The 25,508-nt window shown below is 36.6% G+C and overlaps 1 protein-coding gene across 1 annotated transcript in view; it reads right to left on the bottom strand.

Moving 5' to 3' along the window:
• The window catches only part of LOC117303516 (acid-sensing ion channel 1C-like), a 38,337-nt gene extending 16,793 nt beyond the window's left edge, over positions 1-21,544 (bottom strand). Inside the window, exon 1 of the mRNA XM_033787743.1 lies at positions 21,226-21,544. Coding sequence (XP_033643634.1) covers positions 21,226-21,544 — 319 coding nt within the window. The remainder of the gene's footprint in view (positions 1-21,225) is intronic.
• Positions 21,545-25,508: the final 3,964 nt, after the last annotated feature.

Genomic DNA, 25,508 nt, shown 5'->3' with positions numbered 1-25,508 from the left:
AAATCCGATCCTCCCTGAGGACGTCGACAGATCATACGAGTCTTCCGGGGTGTGTCCCTCTTCTTCGCACGAGTACAGTTTATAAATATCAGAGTATATCAGCTCTTGACAGCACAGTATCCATTGATAATAAGTTAGCCTACCTCTCGCCTTCCAATGGCACTATGAGTTGGTTTCTCACTTTCAACTCTCCTAATAGTGATTCGGTCTCTGGTTTTAATGCTAACAAATTGCACAACGAAACAAAACACCTCATACACATCAATTTTGTTTTGGTCAACGTGATGGATGCTCTTTCATTACACAATGTTTACGACTGATCGATTAAATGCACGGTCAGTAAGTGAAATTAATCCAAACAGATCACCCTGAACGTCGACTTGGTTGTGTCAATATTAACCATTTAGCCACTGGACCGTCCAGCCGCCTATCGATATACTGTATGTGGTAGGAGGAAACTTTGCTAGCTTGTGTTTGTAGAAAAAAAGGAACGTCAAAAGAATCCTCGATAGTCATTATTAAGCTAATGAAGCTAATGATGATGAAATAATTTAGCTCTTACCCCAACAAAACGCTCATTAGTAAACACAAAGGAAATTGTATTGATTCACCATTCATGATAATATTATCGAAAACTCACGCCTTCGCATTTAATCAGTATAATAATTGAGTCAGATAAAAGCCTTGAGAAGCTATTGTGTCCATTTTATCCTTACAAACAAATATTATTCACCATAAAAATTACCATAGCCGTTTAACGAGAGACATTCATTGTTCTCATGCGAACTTGTACTTTTATACAAATATCAAGGTTCAAATTGTGCATAAAAGTTAAGCTGTGGCTATCTTTTAAAATTTTGACTACGATTCCAGTAATTAATTGCAAGAATCTTGATAATATTAGTTTTCAGCAAACTCGGGCGGTGCAGGGACTACAGGGTTAAACTCATAACACAAAACACGACCCACTGGAGCCAATTGAACTCTGATTATTAATACTTTAAAAGGTACCCGCAGTATGGATATGAGAAAAAGCACCTGCTTTGGGTTTACCTTGAATTTCGAGTAGTCTTTTTGTAATGTTTGTTTTAAAATTAAAACAAAAACAAAATTTACACATTCCAATCCGCTTCCTGATACTATTTAATAACTTGGATACTATGCGCACGGATATCAACTTAAAACGAACGCAAAATGGTGCCCTATAATGTACACTATAATTAAAAACCCGAGACCATTAGCTAAAAGCTTTGACAAATACATCCATTAGGCCCATCTTGACCGTGCCTTTGTGTTACATGCCAGAGTTGACCGACTACGGCCATAAAAGGGAAGTGATGATGACAAAACGTTTCGCGCGATGAGAACGGGTCACATGACTCTATGGTGTTAAATGGATAGTGTAAAGTAAAACTTACTATAGAATATAAGCCAAAAATTGTAACAAGCTTATTGGTTAATTACGTGATATTTGAACTAAAGGTACACCCTTTCCCCGATGGACACTGTTGTCAACTAGGGTGTGGCCCCTGGCTACGGCAGCAGGTTATAGTGGCTTCTGACTGGCACCCCAAACAAAGATATTGACAAAATAGGGAGACCATGCATCGACCAGTTATAGCTTGGTGGTGGGAGTGTTTGACGTCACTGGTTCGACTCCCGCTTTAGGGAATTTATCTGTGTTCAACCCATAATTATTTGAGAATTATTTCATATTATACACTCCTTAAAATTGCTCACTTTTGTCCTGAACAGAGACTTTTCACTTTGAACTATAATCAAAACTACAAACCAAAGTCTACAAAACTGACAGTTTCAAACAATCATGATCTTTTAGTGAAACCGAATGATTGTATATTTCAGTAAATCCTTCGAATCATTATGCATTCTTTAATTTTGTTTCTTTTGGCTTTTGTGCGATTTTCGCCAAAAGGATATTTTTTTTTCTGGAAGAATTTTCGACACATGTTTAAAAAATGAAAAAGAAAAAAAAGTAATACTTGCAATTATTCAACCACCCTGACTTGTGTATTCATTAATTCCATGCACACTGTCGTCATGTAAATCGTTTAATTAATCATAGCGCCCTTTAGACAAAATGGAAACACGGTTCGTGGATGTATTTTATTTGAACAAACCCCTTTTGTGGCGAGTTGTGTACTAACACAATTAAAGCCATACTGACGATGCTGTCATGTTGATTTAATGTATCAATAATTTATAGTGACCATGGTGACGAACTTCTACTTTGTTGGCAACACGAGATTGATCATGTTTTACAAAAAAACTGTCATACAAAAAAAGCAGAATTAGCTTTTCCCGAAAGCGCCGCCTTAACTGCAACAAATCTATAAAGTGACAATTGTCACTGGAAATGGTTTTAAAAGTAGCTGCGTGGTATATAAGTAAACAAAGTCGGTTATAAATTAACGGAGACCTTTTTGATACTGATTCCAGGTTTGAAGGAATATCTTGCACTGGTTTTAAGTCATATCCAAATTTTCTGTTGTGATTGATAAGATAAAGTATTCATTACCCGTATATTGTTGAAGAGGCTCTCTACAAAATACCAAGCATTTAAAGGTATTATGCAATAGACGAATACAGATTGGTGCGATTCGGGTTCAGTTTCAAAACGACTGTATTGACTAATAAACTTTACCAAAGTCGCGTCAAAGTTGTTGTTAGAGTCTTGCGTTTCAATATATCACAAATCTGTGTCCTCTGAATTGGGGAAGCCATTTGTTGCATATTCCGAGTATAAACTAAGGCCGTGTCCGAAACGACGACTTCGGCTACAGCTACGTCTAGATCAGCGCGTCTACCAGTGTTGAAGAATAGGCAGACGCGCGCGATCTAGCCGTAGCTGTAGCCGAAGTCGCCGTTTCGGACACGGCCTAATATTATTTTGTGTCTGGTATTGTTGTTGGTTTACAGTTCTTGGACGATTATAATAAGGTTAAGTCCACACCGTTCTTTCTATCTTTAAGGGGAAATGCCTGTCTACTCGATGCAAAGTATATCTTAGGTGTGCTTTAACCGTTAGATAGTTTCAGTCCTATTGTAAACAGATGTAAACAATAAAACTAACGTGGGAAAATTTCATTTCAAAAGATGGTCGAGATTTTGAGATATCGCAGACAATCCGGAGCGAACACATCCACGTCCCACAATCTGAGACGTGTTATCTCTCCGATTCATATTGTTTGGGTAAACAAAAATGATATATTTTGACATAACCGCATTACTTCGAAGTGAAATGCTTATAGTGGAATTTCTTTCCATCCCTGTTTATATACCACAGAAAGGTAGTGTATGCTAGTAGTTAATATAGTCTCTCTGGAACACTTTGACCTTTGCCCTAGAAGACAAGGAGAGGTCAAACTGTTCCCAAAATAGGGTAGAAATATGGAACACTTTGCCCTTTGCCCTAGAGGACAAGGAGAGGTCAAACTGTGCCCAAAATGGGTAGAAATATGGAACACTTTGCCCTTTGCCCTAGAGAACAGTGAGAGGTTAAACTGTACCCAAAATAGGGTAGAAATATGGAACACTTTAAGTTGACCTTCCTTCAGAGAGGTTAAACTGTGCCCGAAATGGGTTAAAAACAGTTAAAATGTCTCGTTGTGGTGCAATAGTGTGTGTGTGTATTGGTATAGCAGTTGACAGGGGAATCCCCAAACAAAGAGTCGCGTGTGGGAATGACGTTGCAGTTTTACTGAACGGTTGAAGGAAATAAATCCTATTGATCCGTTGAAGATGACGTTGAAGTATTATTAGTCAGGGTTATACATTGTATAAATTCCACCCGCATAGCCCATTGACTTATAAATATTATTTTCGTTGAACTATTATAACATCATAACTTTGGTCAGTTGTACGGTCATCATGTCTGCAGGAAAACATCATCGTTCGATAGCATCTTCAAGGGTTGAGCCAATGTGTAGCGGGTTGCGTTATCTGCGTCAACGAAACCAAACAGAGGACAGTTGTCCGCGATTAGTTCATTTATCTACACGATTAACGGAAAAATACGATGACCCAACAGTCTGTCAAAAGTCATGGGAAAAAGCTTGTATTTGGGTGGGAGTGTAACGGTTTGTTTATACAAAGGGTAAATAAACCAGCAGCCACGATTACAGGTGGTGGTGCAATGTGTGACGTCATGGGAGAGAATAGCTTTTAAGAGATAATCTCCGGGACTAAGCGGGCGAGTGCGAATGGCTATGAATGAGGAAGTTAATCCTTCAATCGATATGTATTGATCAATTCTCTCGATCAACTATACGTGGGCCCTATATATTACGTCTATCATAAGATGTGTTGCAATCTACCGAACTTTGCTTATACTTAGCTGTAGGTCTAAAACAAGAGAATACTATAATGAAACACACAATCTGATGAGACGGGCGTGTTATTAAAATGAGTTGGGGTGTTTATTTAATAATTTGTGTTTATCGGAGTATATTATCTCGTGAACATCTCAGAATACAGGACTAAGTTTACTTTCCGTACATCGGAGTACCAGGCAATACAAGATGAATGCAATGCAGATCATAAAGGAGGGTGCGTGGGGGTTTTTGTTCGATACATGTGCCAACATGACGTTAGTTTTGGTTAAATTTACTGTAAATATCGAGTATCTTACTCAGTCGATGGGCAATTGGCGGTGTATGTAAGTCAGACTGTTTTACGCAATGGAACGACTGTTCCAAAATTATCCGTTAAAGTCCATGGAGTGTTAACTATTCTCCCAAAACAGATTGAAGAAGCTAAGTTATCATTATCTTGTCCAACAAATTGTAAGTTCTTACATATCCAAGCTACATGTATGTATACACACACAAAGTAGGCGTACATACAGTTACATCCAATGAACACAACTTGTTTGTCCTCAAAACATCGTTGTAGCCTGCACACATACCAAGGAAGCAGGTTCAGTACCCTAGGTTTAATGAACTATCGATCGATGCCTCCCCTTCCTGCGAGAGTTGTGACTAGAGAGTATCACTCAGATAACTTATTTGCAAGTTTTTGTAGGCCCCCTAGACATCCATGCACAACACACGTTTTATAGAATAAAAAACCATCCCTCCTATAACTCTGTGTTTTTACATATCAAGGGAACGTTCAATTCGATTCTTTTGAATCGAATATTTCGGCAAAGTGAAATCTTTGAGGTTTCATTCCCAGTTTGTTAAGATAGAAAAAACACTCACACCAATATCGTACTACCATTCATTGCATTAAACTGCTTTATTACGACAGATCGATGGGAAAACAAGTACATCCCTTCGTTTAGTGTACAAACAAATCTAACCCGTACATTTACCAGTTTAGGCCTAGATTGTTTGTTTTCCACAAGTTTATCACAAAAAGTATTAATTAACTACTTGGTCCATCAAGACTCTTTTAGTTGTGCATCATTACGATAAATAAACTCCCAAAAATCAGATGACATGCATGACGATCACACGTTTTTTGCACTTTATGTTTTTTGACGGTATCGTAGTAAGTTCATTGATCTAAGCCTCTTTCTCAATACTTCTTAACCAAGTTGCAATAATAATGCTTGTTTTCGAAGTAAAAATACATTCGAGCATTAAACAATGATTTATACACGCACACAAACGACTGAGTTGTCACAAACCTTTACCCGCAACAAGGGAACCGTAAAACAAATTAACCATTGCGTCACTCATCAAGAGTCCCCTTTTGTCCTTTTAACAAGACATATACTATTTTGTACACAAACAAGACAAGAGTTGCCAATGTTTGATGGAGCCGGCTGTTAAAATTAATACGAAAACACCTTGTTTTCACTAAATGCAGTAGGCCCCACTACTTTCTCAGACAAAATTGACTTCGCCTTCATTACGAATGAAAGACACTGTTTGTTGTTTTTTGCTAACACAAGATACATCACTAAGTTGTGTCCGGTTTAACTCAGTTGAAACTTAATCATCATCATTCACATGAGTGCTTATTAATTGTTGTAACAAAAAAAAGAGTTTGGTTCCAGCGTTTTTTTTTGTATGTGATTGTTTTATCACTTTGTTTAAATTTATATCAGTAGTTAGCTTGACGTGCTTCTGACGTTTAGTTAAGGAATAATGTGGACACATAAACAAACGCTACACATTAAACGAAACGTAAGTATAACAACAACGAACATGTACAAAGACTGCAACATAAAACAAATCAATAAACAAAAATGTGATTTAAAATTATGAATTTTCAAAAGGCATGTACACAATTTTACAGACAAAAATATTAAAGTGTAGGTTTATCGAGAAACTAAAAAAGAAACAAATGAAACAAAATCAGTAATACAACGAAAGACTATACTATAGTCAACGACATGATGAGGAATATTCAACTAAACATCACATTATCATGGTAAAACGTGTAGGTTCAGTATAAAAATCATCGATGCAGCCCAAAAACAGTTGGTTCAAAGCGCAGACACTTGCAAACCTCTCACAACTAAATACTAAAAGCTAAAAGCTGAAAACTGAAAACAAAAAAGAGTATCAAAATGCAAACCTCAAAGTAAAAGCTAAAGCAAAAATACTAAACTCAAAGCTTAAAAACTATCAAACTAACAAAGAAATTTAAGCTACAAATTCAAACTGATGCAAACAAACCTGGAAAAATACTGAACTCAAAACTTAAAAACTATAAAACTAAACAACTAAAAACTAACTACAAACTACAAACTGTACACTATCATCAATAAACTAACATAAAAAACCGCAAAGCTGCAAACTACAGAAGAAAAAAACTAAAGAAAAAAAAAACGGAAAACAAAAAACACTCAAGTCTTAAAAACTATAGCGTTTAAAGCTGTAAAAACAAACTTCAAACAACAAAAAATACGTACTGAAAACTGCAAACTACAAAGATTAATAAATAAAAACTAAAAGAAGAAGTAAAACTAAATTCAAAATTTTGAAACTGCAATCCACAAGCTGCAAACTATAAACCAAAAGAAAAAAACCCCAAAACAAAAAAACATAAAAAGTCTAAAAACTTAAGCCTACAAACTATTCCAGAAAAACAAAACATTACCAAAAACTGCAAACTACAAAAAAAAAAAAAAAAAAAAAAAAAAAACTAAAGGGAAAACGAAAACTAAACTCAAATCTTAAAAAAAAACTTACAACCTGACAAAACTTGAAAGACAAACTACAAACTAAAAAACTAAAAGAAAAACATAATGAACTCGAAACTAAAAAAAACAAAAAAAAAACAAGCAATTTAACCAGCTAAAAGCTTAAAGACTTCAAACTGCAACCTACAACTATCGTAAAACTTTGTTTACAAGTTTACTATTACAAATTTCAAGCTACAAAATAAAACTTGAAGGATAAACGAATACTAGACCTAACTCGAAACTTGAAAACTTAATAAACCATTAATAATAACATATATGCAAGTAATTGTTATCGTAATACATTAATAATAATAATAAAAAACTTAAAGAAAACAGTACTAAATTCCAAACCTGCAAACTTCAAAGCCCACTTAAAAAACAAAACAAACAAACTAATACTGCATAATATTTTAGAACATAAGATGACACTTACTAAACTGTAACTAAGCTCTAACTAAACTCTAACTTAGCAAAATGTACAACACTGTAAAGACCACAAACATCCAGATCACAAACTACACACGATAAAACAATTACACCCTCACACACCGTACATACTTACGAAAAAGTGTGTTTACCGTCTATACCATCTTTTCAGTTAAACAAAAACCCAGTTTTGTTTAAGCATGTACGTTTTCCTCTTCTTTTGTTTTCTTTGGATAATTTGTTTGGTAAAACAAAATCAACACATGTTCAATGTTTTCTATGATTTGCATCGGTTCAAATTCTTAATTTGTTTTTTCATCGACTTTGTTAAATCATTAAATGGTCCACTTTTCTTACAGCTCGTCCGGAGTTTTTGAACATATTATTTTCGGACGATTTGCCCAGCATATAAAGACATAATGATATCAAACCATTATGTACAAAATAAATGAATTCACAGTATTAATAACTGTAACTATGTAAACTGTTTCGTCGAGTTTTGTTTATTACGAACTGTCGCTTGAGGGCGCTATACTTGGCGACCGTTTTCCGATAAACGCATCAGAAACTTTATTTCTCGATAGCTTTACTGATGTAAAAGGTTATCTAAACTGCTTAAATTTGTACTGATACTGCTTAGATTTACTGATCGGCGTTTAGGGTGAGTGTTATAGAATTGTATTGTTGGCTAAGACTTTCAGTAATTTCGTAGTATTAAAGATAATTCTAACGGTTTTTCTGCTCTTGAGAAGTTGTAATATGTTACATGTACATGCATTTGATGCACGTCAAAGTTCAAAGGTTAAAGTTCGGATGTTTATAAATCCGTTTAATAAGGTTCCAAGTTACAAGTTCTGCTTATGTAAGAATTTATGAATATTCTAGAGCAAGTATCATCGAGGCCAGGATTTGTTTACTGTAAATCAGTTGGGCATGATCTTATTGATTTTAAAGGTGATTTGTTCAGGGTAAATTTAGTATACATGGCAGGTTCCTGTATTTAAAATGTTTTCCTTTTGTTTAGGGGATTACCGTTTTGATTAACTGAACTGTATGCTGTTTATCTGGACTGAACTATTGTTGCTGAACTGTTACTGATCTGCTAGTTGTATCCGGTCACAGTAGTAAGTTAATGTTTCCGTTTAAAAATCATTATGTTTCATTAATTACTTTCACTTGTTTCAGATGTCTGGACTGTAATATCTTTCTGTTTACACGTGTTAAGACTGTTTAGCAGTTTTCTGAGTTATGGTATGTGCACTCATTCATGTACTTGGATTTTGTTTGGTTTATTGCAGAATTGAATGCTGATTTATTAAAATCTTCATACATTAAAACCGGGTGCGACTCCATTCTTTAAATCCTCTGGCCTTCCATAAACTTTCGAGTACAACCAGAATAGAGCCGATGTGGTCTTGATGTTCTGAACAGTAAATTGTGCTCGTCTTCATCGCCCAATTTTCGCCCAAAGATAACGAGTGTTAGTATTATTTTGAATGAGAAGCAAGTCCACGAGTGAAAAATGAGTAAAAGTCTGAGTGATCAGGTCACGAAGTGTCGATCATGCAGTGATGGACAAGTGGTATTGTAGTGGTATTGTAGTGTTCAAGATACAACGATCATCTTGAAAGAGCCACGCAGTGATGATTAGTCTTCCTCATGGTAGTGTGAATGAGGCAAACTGTTATTGTTTGACTCATTTGGGAGGTGCGCACTCATTTGGGAGGTGCGGGAGTGATTGCAAATCACGGAGCGCCGAAAGAATGTCCACGTAGCTAGCATAAACGAGACATTGACGACTCGTTTGTAGTTTCACGAGGTGAAAATGATCGAGCCAGTCGATTCCACAACGTCTGACAAAACGTCGAGGAAGGGGGGGGGGGGGGTAGTTGAGTTCTATTAGATGCCGTGGTCTTTATTTTCCACGTACTCTCAGTGTAGGTATGATCCGTATGCGATCTTTAGAGGACAAGACGAGACATGTTGTCAGTCACATGCGTGACGTTAGGGCAAGTCCGGACGAGATATGTTACGTAAAGTGTTAAGGAGAGTTATGTAAGAGTTAGAATAGTTCCTGATCGGTTGGTTAAACATAGATGGCTGAAAAGGACTTATAAAAAGTGATCGTTTTCAATCTCTAACACTCATTCCGCAATTTTTTTAGACTACGACGCTAAGACAGAATGAAACCTCTGCTAAACGGTATCTGTCGCATTTAACCATGGCTGAAGTAGTCATACCTAATGTAGACTGTGACGGTGTGTTGACGGGAACACCTAACTCCCCGCCGTCTGTGTTCAGGCCATTTGACTGTGTGAAAACACTTACACACGAGCAAGTCAAGGCAGGATGGCGTGAATCTTTCAGCGCAAAGGAGGGAAGGTCTTACTTTTACAACGTCATTACCAGAGAGAGTGTGTGGATCATTCCTACAATCACCAAGCCTGTCCAGCGCGAGCAGAGAAGAATGGTCGATTCAACTCCGTCTGATATCCTTGCTGCAGCTGTGGACGAGTTGGTTGCCTCTCCGATCGAGAGCTATGGCACGAAGAAGTACTCCCCATCATTCAGAATGGTGATCAAAATAATCCTGACTAAAATCGTCGCCAACGAGATACTCCTTTTCACGTACTACGAGCAAACCCAACGTGCATGTGAAGGATGCGAGGAGAACTGGGCTAGTCAAGCTGAACACGAATGTTTATTTTTTGGAGTGCCTCCGGAGTGCCGACTCTACGATTATGTAGATGAACATTACGAAAAAGTGAAGGAGTCTGTTCAAGTAGATACTGTTTTAGACATTCTTTGTGTTATGATCTCTTTCCTAAGAATAACTGAATCGAGTGAGGAGGATCCAAACTCAATGATTCAAGACATCCTTAACGGATGGAAAGAGGATCCAGAGGACGTTGCTCGTCTATTTCATTCAGTTGTTTGATCGTGGAGTCAATCAGTTTGGATAAGTCATCAAAAACCGCTGAATGAAATAGACGAGCAACGTCCTCTGGATCCTCTTTCCATCCGTTAAGGATGTCTTGAATCATTGAGTTTGGATCCTCCTCACTCGATTCAGTTATTCTTAGGAAAGAGATCATAACACAAAGAATGTCTAAAACAGTATCTACTTGAACAGACTCCTTCACTTTTTCGTAATGTTCATCTACATAATCGTAGAGTCGGCACTCCGGAGGCACTCCAAAAAATAAACATTCGTGTTCAGCTTGACTAGCCCAGTTCTCCTCGCATCCTTCACATGCACGTTGGGTTTGCTCGTAGTACGTGAAAAGGAGTATCTCGTTGGCGACGATTTTAGTCAGGATTATTTTGATCACCATTCTGAATGATGGGGAGTACTTCTTCGTGCCATAGCTCTCGATCGGAGAGGCAACCAACTCGTCCACAGCTGCAGCAAGGATATCAGACGGAGTTGAATCGACCATTCTTCTCTGCTCGCGCTGGACAGGCTTGGTGATTGTAGGAATGATCCACACACTCTCTCTGGTAATGACGTTGTAAAAGTAAGACCTTCCCTCCTTTGCGCTGAAAGATTCACGCCATCCTGCCTTGACTTGCTCGTGTGTAAGTGTTTTCACACAGTCAAATGGCCTGAACACAGACGGCGGGGAGTTAGGTGTTCCCGTCAACACACCGTCACAGTCTACATTAGGTATGACTACTTCAGCCATGGTTAAATGCGACAGATACCGTTTAGCAGAGGTTTCATTCTGTCTTAGCGTCGTAGTCTAAAAAAATTGCGGAATGAGTGTTAGAGATTGAAAACGATCACTTTTTATAAGTCCTTTTCAGCCATCTATGTTTAACCAACCGATCAGGAACTATTCTAACTCTTACATAACTCTCCTTAACACTTTACGTAACATATCTCGTCCGGACTTGCCCTAACGTCACGCATGTGACTGACAACATGTCTCGTCTTGTCCTCTAAAGATCGCATACGGATCATACCTACACTGAGAGTACGTGGAAAATAAAGACCACGGCATCTAATAGAACTCAACTACCCCCCCCCCCCTTCCTCGACGTTTTGTCAGACGTTGTGGAATCGACTGGCTCGATCATTTTCACCTCGTGAAACTACAAACGAGTCGTCAATGTCTCGTTTATGCTAGCTACGTGGACATTCTTTCGGCGCTCCGTGATTTGCAATCACTCCCGCACCTCCCAAATGAGTGCGCACCTCCCAAATGAGTCAAACAATAACAGTTTGCCTCATTCACACTACCATGAGGAAGACTAATCATCACTGCGTGGCTCTTTCAAGATGATCGTTGTATCTTGAACACTACAATACCACTACAATACCACTTGTCCATCACTGCATGATCGACACTTCGTGACCTGATCACTCAGACTTTTACTCATTTTTCACTCGTGGACTTGCTTCTCATTCAAAATAATACTAACACTCGTTATCTTTGGGCGAAAATTGGGCGATGAAGACGAGCACAATTTACTGTTCAGAACATCAAGACCACATCGGCTCTATTCTGGTTGTACTCGAAAGTTTATGGAAGGCCAGAGGATTTAAAGAATGGAGTCGCACCCGGTTTTAATGTATGAAGATTTTAATAAATCAGCATTCAATTCTGCAATAAACCAAACAAAATCCAAGTACATGAATGAGTGCACATACCATAACTCAGAAAACTGCTAAACAGTCTTAACACGTGTAAACAGAAAGATATTACAGTCCAGACATCTGAAACAAGTGAAAGTAATTAATGAAACATAATGATTTTTAAACGGAAACATTAACTTACTACTGTGACCGGATACAACTAGCAGATCAGTAACAGTTCAGCAACAATAGTTCAGTCCAGATAAACAGCATACAGTTCAGTTAATCAAAACGGTAATCCCCTAAACAAAAGGAAAACATTTTAAATACAGGAACCTGCCATGTATACTAAATTTACCCTGAACAAATCACCTTTAAAATCAATAAGATCATGCCCAACTGATTTACAGTAAACAAATCCTGGCCTCGATGATACTTGCTCTAGAATATTCATAAATTCTTACATAAGCAGAACTTGTAACTTGGAACCTTATTAAACGGATTTATAAACATCCGAACTTTAACCTTTGAACTTTGACGTGCATCAAATGCATGTACATGTAACATATTACAACTTCTCAAGAGCAGAAAAACCGTTAGAATTATCTTTAATACTACGAAATTACTGAAAGTCTTAGCCAACAATACAATTCTATAACACTCACCCTAAACGCCGATCAGTAAATCTAAGCAGTATCAGTACAAATTTAAGCAGTTTAGATAACCTTTTACATCAGTAAAGCTATCGAGAAATAAAGTTTCTGATGCGTTTATCGGAAAACGGTCGCCAAGTATAGCGCCCTCAAGCGACAGTTCGTAATAAACAAAACTCGACGAAACAGTTTACATAGTTACAGTTATTAATACTGTGAATTCATTTATTTTGTACATAATGGTTTGATATCATTATGTCTTTATATGCTGGGCAAATCGTCCGAAAATAATATGTTCAAAAACTCCGGACGAGCTGTAAGAAAAGTGGACCATTTAATGATTTAACAAAGTCGATGAAAAAACAAATTAAGAATTTGAACCGATGCAAATCATAGAAAACATTGAACATGTGTTGATTTTGTTTTACCAAACAAATTATCCAAAGAAAACAAAAGAAGAGGAAAACGTACATGCTTAAACAAAACTGGGTTTTTGTTTAACTGAAAAGATGGTATAGACGGTAAACACACTTTTTCGTAAGTATGTACGGTGTGTGAGGGTGTAATTGTTTTATCGTGTGTAGTTTGTGATCTGGATGTTTGTGGTCTTTACAGTGTTGTACATTTTGCTAAGTTAGAGTTTAGTTAGAGCTTAGTTACAGTTTAGTAAGTGTCATCTTATGTTCTAAAATATTATGCAGTATTAGTTTGTTTGTTTTGTTTTTTAAGTGGGCTTTGAAGTTTGCAGGTTTGGAATTTAGTACTGTTTTCTTTAAGTTTTTTATTATTATTATTAATGTATTACGATAACAATTACTTGCATATATGTTATTATTAATGGTTTATTAAGTTTTCAAGTTTCGAGTTAGGTCTAGTATTCGTTTATCCTTCAAGTTTTATTTTGTAGCTTGAAATTTGTAATAGTAAACTTGTAAACAAAGTTTTACGATAGTTGTAGGTTGCAGTTTGAAGTCTTTAAGCTTTTAGCTGGTTAAATTGCTTGTTTTTTTTTGTTTTTTTTAGTTTCGAGTTCATTATGTTTTTCTTTTAGTTTTTTAGTTTGTAGTTTGTCTTTCAAGTTTTGTCAGGTTGTAAGTTTTTTTTTAAGATTTGAGTTAAGTTTTCGTTTTCCCTTTAGTTTTTTTTTTTTTTTTTTTTTTTTTTGTAGTTTGCAGTTTTTGGTAATGTTTTGTTTTTCTGGAATAGTTTGTAGGCTTAAGTTTTTAGACTTTTTATGTTTTTTTGTTTTGGGGTTTTTTTCTTTTGGTTTATAGTTTGCAGCTTGTGGATTGCAGTTTCAAAATTTTGAATTTAGTTTTACTTCTTCTTTTAGTTTTTATTTATTAATCTTTGTAGTTTGCAGTTTTCAGTACGTATTTTTTGTTGTTTGAAGTTTGTTTTTACAGCTTTAAACGCTATAGTTTTTAAGACTTGAGTGTTTTTTGTTTTCCGTTTTTTTTTTTCTTTAGTTTTTTTCTTCTGTAGTTTGCAGCTTTGCGGTTTTTTATGTTAGTTTATTGATGATAGTGTACAGTTTGTAGTTTGTAGTTAGTTTTTAGTTGTTTAGTTTTATAGTTTTTAAGTTTTGAGTTCAGTATTTTTCCAGGTTTGTTTGCATCAGTTTGAATTTGTAGCTTAAATTTCTTTGTTAGTTTGATAGTTTTTAAGCTTTGAGTTTAGTATTTTTGCTTTAGCTTTTACTTTGAGGTTTGCATTTTGATACTCTTTTTTGTTTTCAGTTTTCAGCTTTTAGCTTTTAGTATTTAGTTGTGAGAGGTTTGCAAGTGTCTGCGCTTTGAACCAACTGTTTTTGGGCTGCATCGATGATTTTTATACTGAACCTACACGTTTTACCATGATAATGTGATGTTTAGTTGAATATTCCTCATCATGTCGTTGACTATAGTATAGTCTTTCGTTGTATTACTGATTTTGTTTCATTTGTTTCTTTTTTAGTTTCTCGATAAACCTACACTTTAATATTTTTGTCTGTAAAATTGTGTACATGCCTTTTGAAAATTCATAATTTTAAATCACATTTTTGTTTATTGATTTGTTTTATGTTGCAGTCTTTGTACATGTTCGTTGTTGTTATACTTACGTTTCGTTTAATGTGTAGCGTTTGTTTATGTGTCCACATTATTCCTTAACTAAACGTCAGAAGCACGTCAAGCTAACTACTGATATAAATTTAAACAAAGTGATAAAACAATCACATACAAAAAAAAACGCTGGAACCAAACTCTTTTTTTTGTTACAACAATTAATAAGCACTCATGTGAATGATGATGATTAAGTTTCAACTGAGTTAAACCGGACACAACTTAGTGATGTATCTTGTGTTAGCAAAAAACAACAAACAGTGTCTTTCATTCGTAATGAAGGCGAAGTCAATTTTGTCTGAGAAAGTAGTGGGGCCTACTGCATTTAGTGAAAACAAGGTGTTTTCGTATTAATTTTAACAGCCGGCTCCATCAAACATTGGCAACTCTTGTCTTGTTTGTGTACAAAATAGTATATGTCTTGTTAAAAGGACAAAAGGGGACTCTTGATGAGTGACGCAATGGTTAATTTGTTTTACGGTTCCCTTGTTGCGGGTAAAGGTTTGTGACAACTCAGTCGTTTGTGTGCGTGTATAAATCATTGTTTAATGCTCGAATGTATTTTTACTTCGAAAACAAGCATTATTATTGCAACTTGGTTAAGAAGTATTGAGAAAGAGGCTTAGATCAATGAACTTACTACGATACCGTCAAAAAACATAAAGTGCAAAAAACGTGTGATCGTCATGCATGTCATCTGATTTTTGGGAGTTTATTTATCGTAATGATGCACAACTAAAAGAGTCTTGATGGACCAAGTAGTTAATTAATACTTTTTGTGATAAACTTGTGGAAAACAAACAATCTAGGCCTAAACTGGTAAATGTACGGGTTAGATTTGTTTGTACACTAAACGAAGGGATGTACTTGTTTTCCCATCGATCTGTCGTAATAAAGCAGTTTAATGCAATGAATGGTAGTACGATATTGGTGTGAGTGTTTTTTCTATCTTAACAAACTGGGAATGAAACCTCAAAGATTTCACTTTGCCGAAATATTCGATTCAAAAGAATCGAATTGAACGTTCCCTTGATATGTAAAAACACAGAGTTATAGGAGGGATGGTTTTTTATTCTATAAAACGTGTGTTGTGCATGGATGTCTAGGGGGCCTACAAAAACTTGCAAATAAGTTATCTGAGTGATACTCTCTAGTCACAACTCTCGCAGGAAGGGGAGGCATCGATCGATAGTTCATTAAACCTAGGGTACTGAACCTGCTTCCTTGGTATGTGTGCAGGCTACAACGATGTTTTGAGGACAAACAAGTTGTGTTCATTGGATGTAACTGTATGTACGCCTACTTTGTGTGTGTATACATACATGTAGCTTGGATATGTAAGAACTTACAATTTGTTGGACAAGATAATGATAACTTAGCTTCTTCAATCTGTTTTGGGAGAATAGTTAACACTCCATGGACTTTAACGGATAATTTTGGAACAGTCGTTCCATTGCGTAAAACAGTCTGACTTACATACACCGCCAATTGCCCATCGACTGAGTAAGATACTCGATATTTACAGTAAATTTAACCAAAACTAACGTCATGTTGGCACATGTATCGAACAAAAACCCCCACGCACCCTCCTTTATGATCTGCATTGCATTCATCTTGTATTGCCTGGTACTCCGATGTACGGAAAGTAAACTTAGTCCTGTATTCTGAGATGTTCACGAGATAATATACTCCGATAAACACAAATTATTAAATAAACACCCCAACTCATTTTAATAACACGCCCGTCTCATCAGATTGTGTGTTTCATTATAGTATTCTCTTGTTTTAGACCTACAGCTAAGTATAAGCAAAGTTCGGTAGATTGCAACACATCTTATGATAGACGTAATATATAGGGCCCACGTATAGTTGATCGAGAGAATTGATCAATACATATCGATTGAAGGATTAACTTCCTCATTCATAGCCATTCGCACTCGCCCGCTTAGTCCCGGAGATTATCTCTTAAAAGCTATTCTCTCCCATGACGTCACACATTGCACCACCACCTGTAATCGTGGCTGCTGGTTTATTTACCCTTTGTATAAACAAACCGTTACACTCCCACCCAAATACAAGCTTTTTCCCATGACTTTTGACAGACTGTTGGGTCATCGTATTTTTCCGTTAATCGTGTAGATAAATGAACTAATCGCGGACAACTGTCCTCTGTTTGGTTTCGTTGACGCAGATAACGCAACCCGCTACACATTGGCTCAACCCTTGAAGATGCTATCGAACGATGATGTTTTCCTGCAGACATGATGACCGTACAACTGACCAAAGTTATGATGTTATAATAGTTCAACGAAAATAATATTTATAAGTCAATGGGCTATGCGGGTGGAATTTATACAATGTATAACCCTGACTAATAATACTTCAACGTCATCTTCAACGGATCAATAGGATTTATTTCCTTCAACCGTTCAGTAAAACTGCAACGTCATTCCCACACGCGACTCTTTGTTTGGGGATTCCCCTGTCAACTGCTATACCAATACACACACACACTATTGCACCACAACGAGACATTTTAACTGTTTTTAACCCATTTCGGGCACAGTTTAACCTCTCTGAAGGAAGGTCAACTTAAAGTGTTCCATATTTCTACCCTATTTTGGGTACAGTTTAACCTCTCACTGTTCTCTAGGGCAAAGGGCAAAGTGTTCCATATTTCTACCCATTTTGGGCACAGTTTGACCTCTCCTTGTCCTCTAGGGCAAAGGGCAAAGTGTTCCATATTTCTACCCTATTTTGGGAACAGTTTGACCTCTCCTTGTCTTCTAGGGCAAAGGTCAAAGTGTTCCAGAGAGACTATATTAACTACTTATGCTTCTTATAAAAGATTTGTAGTGTCATTAGAATGACCACATTCGTTCAATAATGAGAACAACACTTTAGTTTGCGAAACTATAGTTTTTCCCGGTCAATTTAGGCAAATGAGCAGCCAATTTAACCACCAAGCTATTCTATTTCGCGCGAAATCGAATGCTACCGCAAAGGGTAATTCGATTTCATTTTATGATTAGTCAAATGTAATGTTGCGTCATTCGATTTAACAAAATAATCATTCAATTTAAAAAGTCATCAAAGCAGCATTCAAATTCGCAGAGGCTTCTTGAGGAGTGTTTGTCACGAAAAAGAATGTCGATACGCTAAATTGAACAGAGTGCTAAAGGAATTTGACTCGACTCAAAACGAAATTGAATGGCCGAATTCTGAATTTGAAACAACAGTAACAACTGGAGAGGCAAAACAGCTTTAATTGGAACGCATGAAAAAGATATTGGATGCTCATTTACTGAATTTGACCGAGAAAATCTATATTAAATAGTGCGTTTACAAAATAGTCTTGATTTATTTGATCATACAATCAGCCTAAATGCACGAAAACGTTCGGTAAAAAATACAAATAAAATACAATTAATCAAATAAACCAATCAATAACTGAGTTACTAAAAAGAGGTGGAGTCTCTATAGAAATATTTTGATTTTGAGATCCCATGACCTGGAACTTACCCAAATGAGTTCCAGTATTTTTGAGGTCGAGTGGTGATATGGCAAACTCGCGGTATTTGTTGAAGTTACACACCGTGAACGCCGGGAAATCGAGCCGAGTAGTATGATTAACATCAACCCTCACGATGTAGTTCCAGTTGAAATATGAAATTAACGTGAGAGTAACCTGGATAAGGAACATTGTGGTAGCAGCTAGGGTAGCCACAGACCATATCATACGGCGTACGATTCCACCGTCGCCCGCTGCGTGTTTCACTCCGTGGATATCGGTCACTTTCTGCGCCCAGTGCCGAAAGTAACAGCGTTTGTAACAATAATTCATCTTTGGGGTTTTTCACCTTTGTTTATCATAGAGAGAATCTCAGTGTGATCGGCAAGTCCGAGGTTGCTGAAGGCTGGGGCAAAGGTGCGGTGTTGACTGTTAACGATGGTCAGTTTCCCAAGAAGTAATAGATGTCTTGGCGGTTTCGTGTTTGGTTATGCCATCTCCATGGTTATGCATGGTTATGTCGTCGCTAATTGCATGAAAGGCTTTGAAGTCGATGGTTGCATCATGGAGGAAGACAATTAGCATCATGCAGCACAGAGGAAGGACCAGCAGAAACACGTCGAATAATTAACGCTAATGAAAAATAATGGTTGTTTGTCCACCCCGCACTGTCAATATCAAACATCCGAGGGGTAAGCACAGCAAAGATAAACCACTATATACACGTCACCCCATACAAGGTTAAAAATGGAAAAACCAAGGCCAGAGATTGACAATCAAAGTTACCGCCCCAAATCAATGTGGGCCCAAGTTCATGAAGCTTGTAAGCACAAAAACTAACTAAGTACAGAAAAGAACAGATACCACGCCCGGCCCTTCAGATCACGTTCGACAGCAGGGGCAACAGCAGATTTGCTGCGAAACCAGATGCATTCCCTTTCTAAACATGTAGCGGATCAAGGACGGATCCGGGGGGGGGGGCCTTATAATTATGATTGCACCACAGAGCATCTAGAACGCAAATTTTTGCGTACCCCACGCCGTAAAGTATTATTTCCCTCAAAATGTCCCTCATTCTTTTATTATGAATGTTCATAATAAGGAACAAGATTTAGCCCTTAAAAAACACTGATTTTATACACCCGATACAAAAATGTCTCTCCACTATTTTTGGAAATAAAAAACATCCTCCCCTTCGTAAAATGTCAGATTTTGACGGTTGGATTTTGCAAAGTCCTAAGGACTAGTTAAAGACCTACTATAGCTTAGACCAGGGCCCCATAGAGCTGCTCATAAGCAACAAACAATATACGTTTTTGCTAAGTATTATTGGTCAGGACACCAGTCACAAATCGTACATGCAGCATGTTATCATGGAGCTAACCTTATACATAAGCATAAGTTGTTTGTGCTTAGTAGCGGTTTTTTGCGCTTAAAGGAACACGTTGCCTTGGATCGGTCGAGTTGGTCTTTGAAAAGCGTTTGTAACCGTTTTTTATAAAATGCATATGGGTAGGAAGAAGTTGTAATAGTGGAATACAATGATCCACACAAACATGCCTCAAAATTGCACGATTTTCCTTTTACCTCGTCGACTAAAACGGTCGGCCATGGGAGTCAAATTTTTGACTCCCATAAATGGCCGACCGAGTAAGTTCGCACAGTAAAAGGAAAACCACGCAATTTCGAGGCAAACTTGTTTGAATAATTGTATTCTACTTTAAAAACATCTTTCCAACCATATGCATTTTACAAAAAAAGGGTTACGAACGCTTTTTCAAACCAACTCGTCCGATCCAAGGCAACGTGTTCCTAAGCGGCTCTATGAAATTGGGCCCAGATTGGCTTCGTGCTTTCCAATGTTAGGATTGCCAGTCCACTACCTCATTGTTAAGATATCATCCCACCCCGCCAAGGAATGTCAGCACGACACTGAACTTCTCTGTATATTGACTTGTGAAGAATTTGGTCTGCGGTAACACCGTGTGTAAACTTGTCAGGTCTTGCTTTACAACCGCGGAGTAGATTTTCGGTTCTGAAAACTATATACTACTTAAGGCGAAAAGTAGAAAATCCGCCGAGAGTACTGCTTTTATAGCTTTGGCGAATCGAATCAACGTTTCGACTAGCTTGCTCCAGTCATCGTCAGTAGATTTACTTGCAGACATTTCATTATACGTATTTGTTTCACCATCAGTATAAATAGGCCAGACATGAAAGCTTTTACTTCCTGTAGTAGGGACCTAATGTCTTCAAAGTTTCCTGAAATATTAATTTTACCTGAAAGATATTCTCTAAATTATGTCATTTTAATAATCTTTTTAAAATGTTGTATCATAACTGCAATTCGGTTTTTATGCTGCGATGGCTATTGTCAATAAACCTTTTATCTATCTATATCTATATATGATATGTAAATTGTAACTTTATTCTTGTTTTCTATTGTTGCTATATGCCTTTCTTACACAGAGAAGACAAATTTTAATGTTTTTTTTATCATGACAAAAAATATTGTTAATCTTTAATCTTTTAATTATGAGATTAAAAATGACCAGGGTAAAATACTCATATAAGCCATATGTGATCTTTCCAATGTGTTTAAATTGTAAAAGGATATTTCCATTTCCATTTTCCAGGCACATCATTTCTTTGTTTAACACTCAGTTCAGAATATCGTAATGGCATTGCAAGACGGCGGAAAAGGGGATTGTTTAAATGCACAAGTAAAACCTTAGAAGAAGAAAAGAAAAACCAATTACAACCAAAAGTGAATAAAAAACAAACATTAAAAGACTCACCAAGATGAGTTCCAACATTCTTGATGTCATGTTCAGTTATAGCTGCCTCACGATACTTGTTGAAATTGCAGACGGTAAATGCCGGGAAACTTATCTCGCTTTTTGACTCCACGTCTGTTTTCGTAACGTGGTTGGACTCAGCGAAGGAAATTAAGGAAAGTATAGCCAGATAGAGGAAGTACCCAAAGGCACTGAGGGTAGCTAGAGTCCATATTAAACGGCGTATGTTCCCACCGTCGCCCGCAATGTGCTTCAACCCGTGTATATCAGCTGTATCACGGGCCCATTCCTTCAGATAACAACGTTTGTAACATCCCATGATCAAAATGGAAACTTCTCTCGTCTGTTTTCCCCCTGAAGATACCCTTCCTCCTCCACCAAGTTGTCCACTTGTTAATGAATTCAGTGGGGCTGCCTTTGCTCTATGGCGGGGGAGTAACTAACTTGTTAGGCTTCTTTGTTGCTCTTTGTGTCTCAACGATTGGAGGTACATGTACATAACCCCTGTGTTCATCATGGTATAACAGTCGAAACATCGATAGTGATCGATTGTGGGGAGGATTAGTGAAGTTAATAAGCTCATAATAGTCTGAGCTAGGTTACCGTTATAAATATAATCATAACTTTACAGAAACAGAAAACATCAGAGATGAACAGCAACATCAAACCAAAATGTCACCTAGGATAGGAACTTAAGCAAATTCCTTATTTTGTCAAGGTGGATAATATGTATTGTAGTAACCTGTTCAACCATGGAGACAACCCACCAAAGAAGCGATAAGCAATAAAACAAAGTCATCTCCGTTATAACCTTTATACCCGCTGAGCATGCGTGGTGTATTGCGACTAAGCCAGTACAAAAGATAAACCTTTCTGCAAACTTGAAATGTTGAAACAAGGATATAACATTTGTCATGTTTGCAAACAAAGTACCTATTTCTAAAGCATTTTACGAATTGGAAAATTAGAAAGCCTTTTTTCAGAGGCTCACAAACAGGTTTATTTGAAATAGTTTTGTAACTATATCGAACGTCTGCTTTTCAGATTCCGATAAGGCCAAATAAAAAATAAAAACAGTCGATCGTCCCCTCCCTGATCCTTTTTTGAGGCCGCATCCTTTTTTTTAAAGCTACTTTTTATTTTGTATATTTTTTTCAAAAAGAAAAACTGTCAGTGTATTTTCATTAAACTTTTAAATCTTTTAAAGGCAGTGGACACTATATTAGTAATTGTCAAAGACTAGCCTTCACAGTTGGTGTATCTCAACATATGCATAACACAACAAACCTGTGAAAATTTGAGCTCAATCGGTCATCGAACTTGCGAGATAATAATGAAAGAAAAAAACACCCTTGTCACACGAAGTTGTGTGCGTTTAGATGGTTGATTTCTAAATCTGAGGTCTCGAAATCAAATTCGTAGCAAATTGCTTCTTTCTCGAATACTATGGCACTTCAGAGGGAGCTGTTTCTCACAATGTTGTATACCATTAACCTCTCCCCACTACCCATTACCCTCGTCACCAAGAAAGGTTTTATGCTAATAATTATTTTGAGTAATTACCAATAGTGTCCACTGCCTTTAAGAACTTGTAAACATAAAGTAAGTACAGACTTTAAACTAAAGAATTGGTTGCTAGTTTGAATGAAAACACTTGGCGGCCACCTTTGAAAGAATAGAAAATTGAAAATAAAAAGGCTCTCATCCTCCTTTTTTTTGAAAAAAAAAAACAGTTGATCAATTGGTATTTTTGTTTACTTAGCGTAAGAACTCCTCGTCTACCTGCCTTCAGGCGTTTACGGACTCCTAGACGCAACTGACGTCGTTATGTATTGTGAATAGCCATTACTTTGATTTGAATGAGGTTTACTCGAAACCTCATTCAAATCAAAGTAGTGGATATTCACATTAAATAATTTGATAATCTTTCATGCTGAACAATTTTCTATAACTAAAATGGGTTCCATATAAGACAAATAACTGCACATCAGTATACCAGTAGCCATTTTCTAGTCGTTGTAGTAGTAGCAGCTTATGAAACCAAGCTTTTATTGGAAGTCATCCCTTCAACTTCAGTGGTTCATTTATTATTATTTAAGATTTGTTTTATATCTTTCTGGTTATGCAGCCTTAAATGTCTCTCATCCCGTTACCTTTTACCCGCAGGCTTGAACAAACCCGTCAGAAGACCCCCCCCCCCCGAGAAAAACACAAAAAAAAAAAAAATAACAACCCCAAACAACTTGGTGGGAAGAAAAATGCCAAGTGGTGAACCCCAACTCAATGGAACCCTTAACACTTAATGAAGTCCAAAGCGGGATTCGAACCGGAGATCCACACCAGAAACCATTATCCTGGTCCCGCGATTTGGGAGATGTCGAATCAAGTCGTAAATGGTTTAAACCGGGCCCAAAGAATCGATTGCCATTATACGTTTACAAGCAACCACGCCCGGGGCGCTTACGTTATTACCGAGTACTAAATAATTCACGGTTACATAAATCAATAATGCTGGCTGGGTGTACCTTTAGATGGTCAGTGCATCGAGAAAAACCAGCAGATTTCGGAAAGAAATATGTATCTTTTCTTGTAGTTTTAAAAACTGTTTTGGCAATTTATTTTAACGATCACAACGTTTTTCTTGAATGGGATTGAATTAACCTCAACAAAAATAGACGGAAAACCTTTTTTGGGGGAATTTTCTGTGTTAACTTCTACAAACTTGTAGCCCTTGATAAGCTTCCTCAGTGTTTTACAGGATCAGAAATAGATTGATAGGAAAGGATTGATCTCAAAAACAGTTCAGGTTTTTATGAGGTGAAGGAAGTTTTCAATTTGCGATTCGGAGAGTTGAAACAACTTTCAGGCAATTCAACAAGACAAACAATCCGTAAAGTTAAAATATCTTACGATTTAAATTTATTGTAAAACCCGCTGGTAATATCTGCTAGGTTTATGAACTCTCACTTGCTTCATTATAGTCAATGAAATAAACTATTTTACAAGCATTGGCACTTATCTAGTAATATTTCAGAAAATATGAATAGTTTAAATCAACAAAATCTAGTTTAATGACAAAATTAAAAATATCTTTTCAGAAGATAAACTTAAATCAATACTCATAGTAAAGGCATACCTCGTAAATGTACCTTCAAAGTTACATAACTCGTTCTCATTTATATTTGCATAAAACTTTTATATTAACAGTACAAACGTTTTAAAGCTTTCCTAAAACTTTAACTGAAAAATATGTAAAAGAAAATAAACCATTCTAAATGATAGATGCATGGTTAGATGATTGCAAAAACAACTATTGGTTGATAACAAAGTAACATTATTTTAGTATTTTTTGTGTTGTTTATAAAGAAAGCAATTACTATATATCACAATATTTGTTAATATAATAAATTGTATGAATACAGAGCGTTTAAAATGTTTCTATATACATAATGCATAAAATTACTGATCTGTCAAAATTTGGACTGAACTGGTCATCGAAATTGAATTGAATCGAAGGGAATAATGAGAAAAGCTTGTTGCACAAGTTAGTGTGTTTATAAGGTTTCAGGCCTGAAGTCTTCTAAAACTTGAGTGAGAAATTACCTCTTTCTCAAAAACTATGTTACTTCAGAGGAAGGCGTTTCCTCACAATGTTTTACACTATCAACAGCTCTCCGTTTCTCATATTACCAAGGAAGTTTAATGCTAACAGTTACGTCAAGTAGTTATCAATAGTGTCCAGAGAATCGAGCAGAATATTTTAATAAGTAAATTCCCTTATTAAAGACCTGCTTGAATGAAAATTTCAAGTCGTGAACTTTGTTGAATTTCACTTTAAAATGTTTTTAATGAATTAGGGAATCGAGTCATATGATTATTAATAGATTTCAATTGTGTAAAAAACAATAATTATGAATGCCCTTATCCAGCGCTTTTCTGAGAGATTTGCGAAAAGGTCCGTTACGTAATCACTCTCAAAACATAGTTGGGAGCTCCAATTTGTATAGCCTCTTTGTTGCAGCGTGGATGCAAAGCAAACTCCCACAAATGACGTCAGTGGCATTGTCCTTTGACGCGCGCCTTCAACGACAGAAGTGTTTTTAGTTTTTCAAAACCTTTAGGTTGGGGCCTGATTTTTTAGTCAATAATTAGGAAAATTCAGAAGTGTACATATATCAAAATTACATTTAAATGGTGAACAAGTGCATTACAAACAAGTTAAAGTACCATTTCCGTTGAAATAATTCCGCTCAGGTGGCTGTTTAAAGCCAAATGACACTTTT

This window comes from Asterias rubens, chromosome 2 (assembly GCF_902459465.1).
Source record: "Asterias rubens chromosome 2, eAstRub1.3, whole genome shotgun sequence".
In the NCBI taxonomy this organism is placed as follows: Eukaryota; Metazoa; Echinodermata; class Asteroidea; order Forcipulatida; family Asteriidae; genus Asterias; species Asterias rubens.
This window is presented reverse-complemented; position numbering and strand designations above follow the sequence as displayed.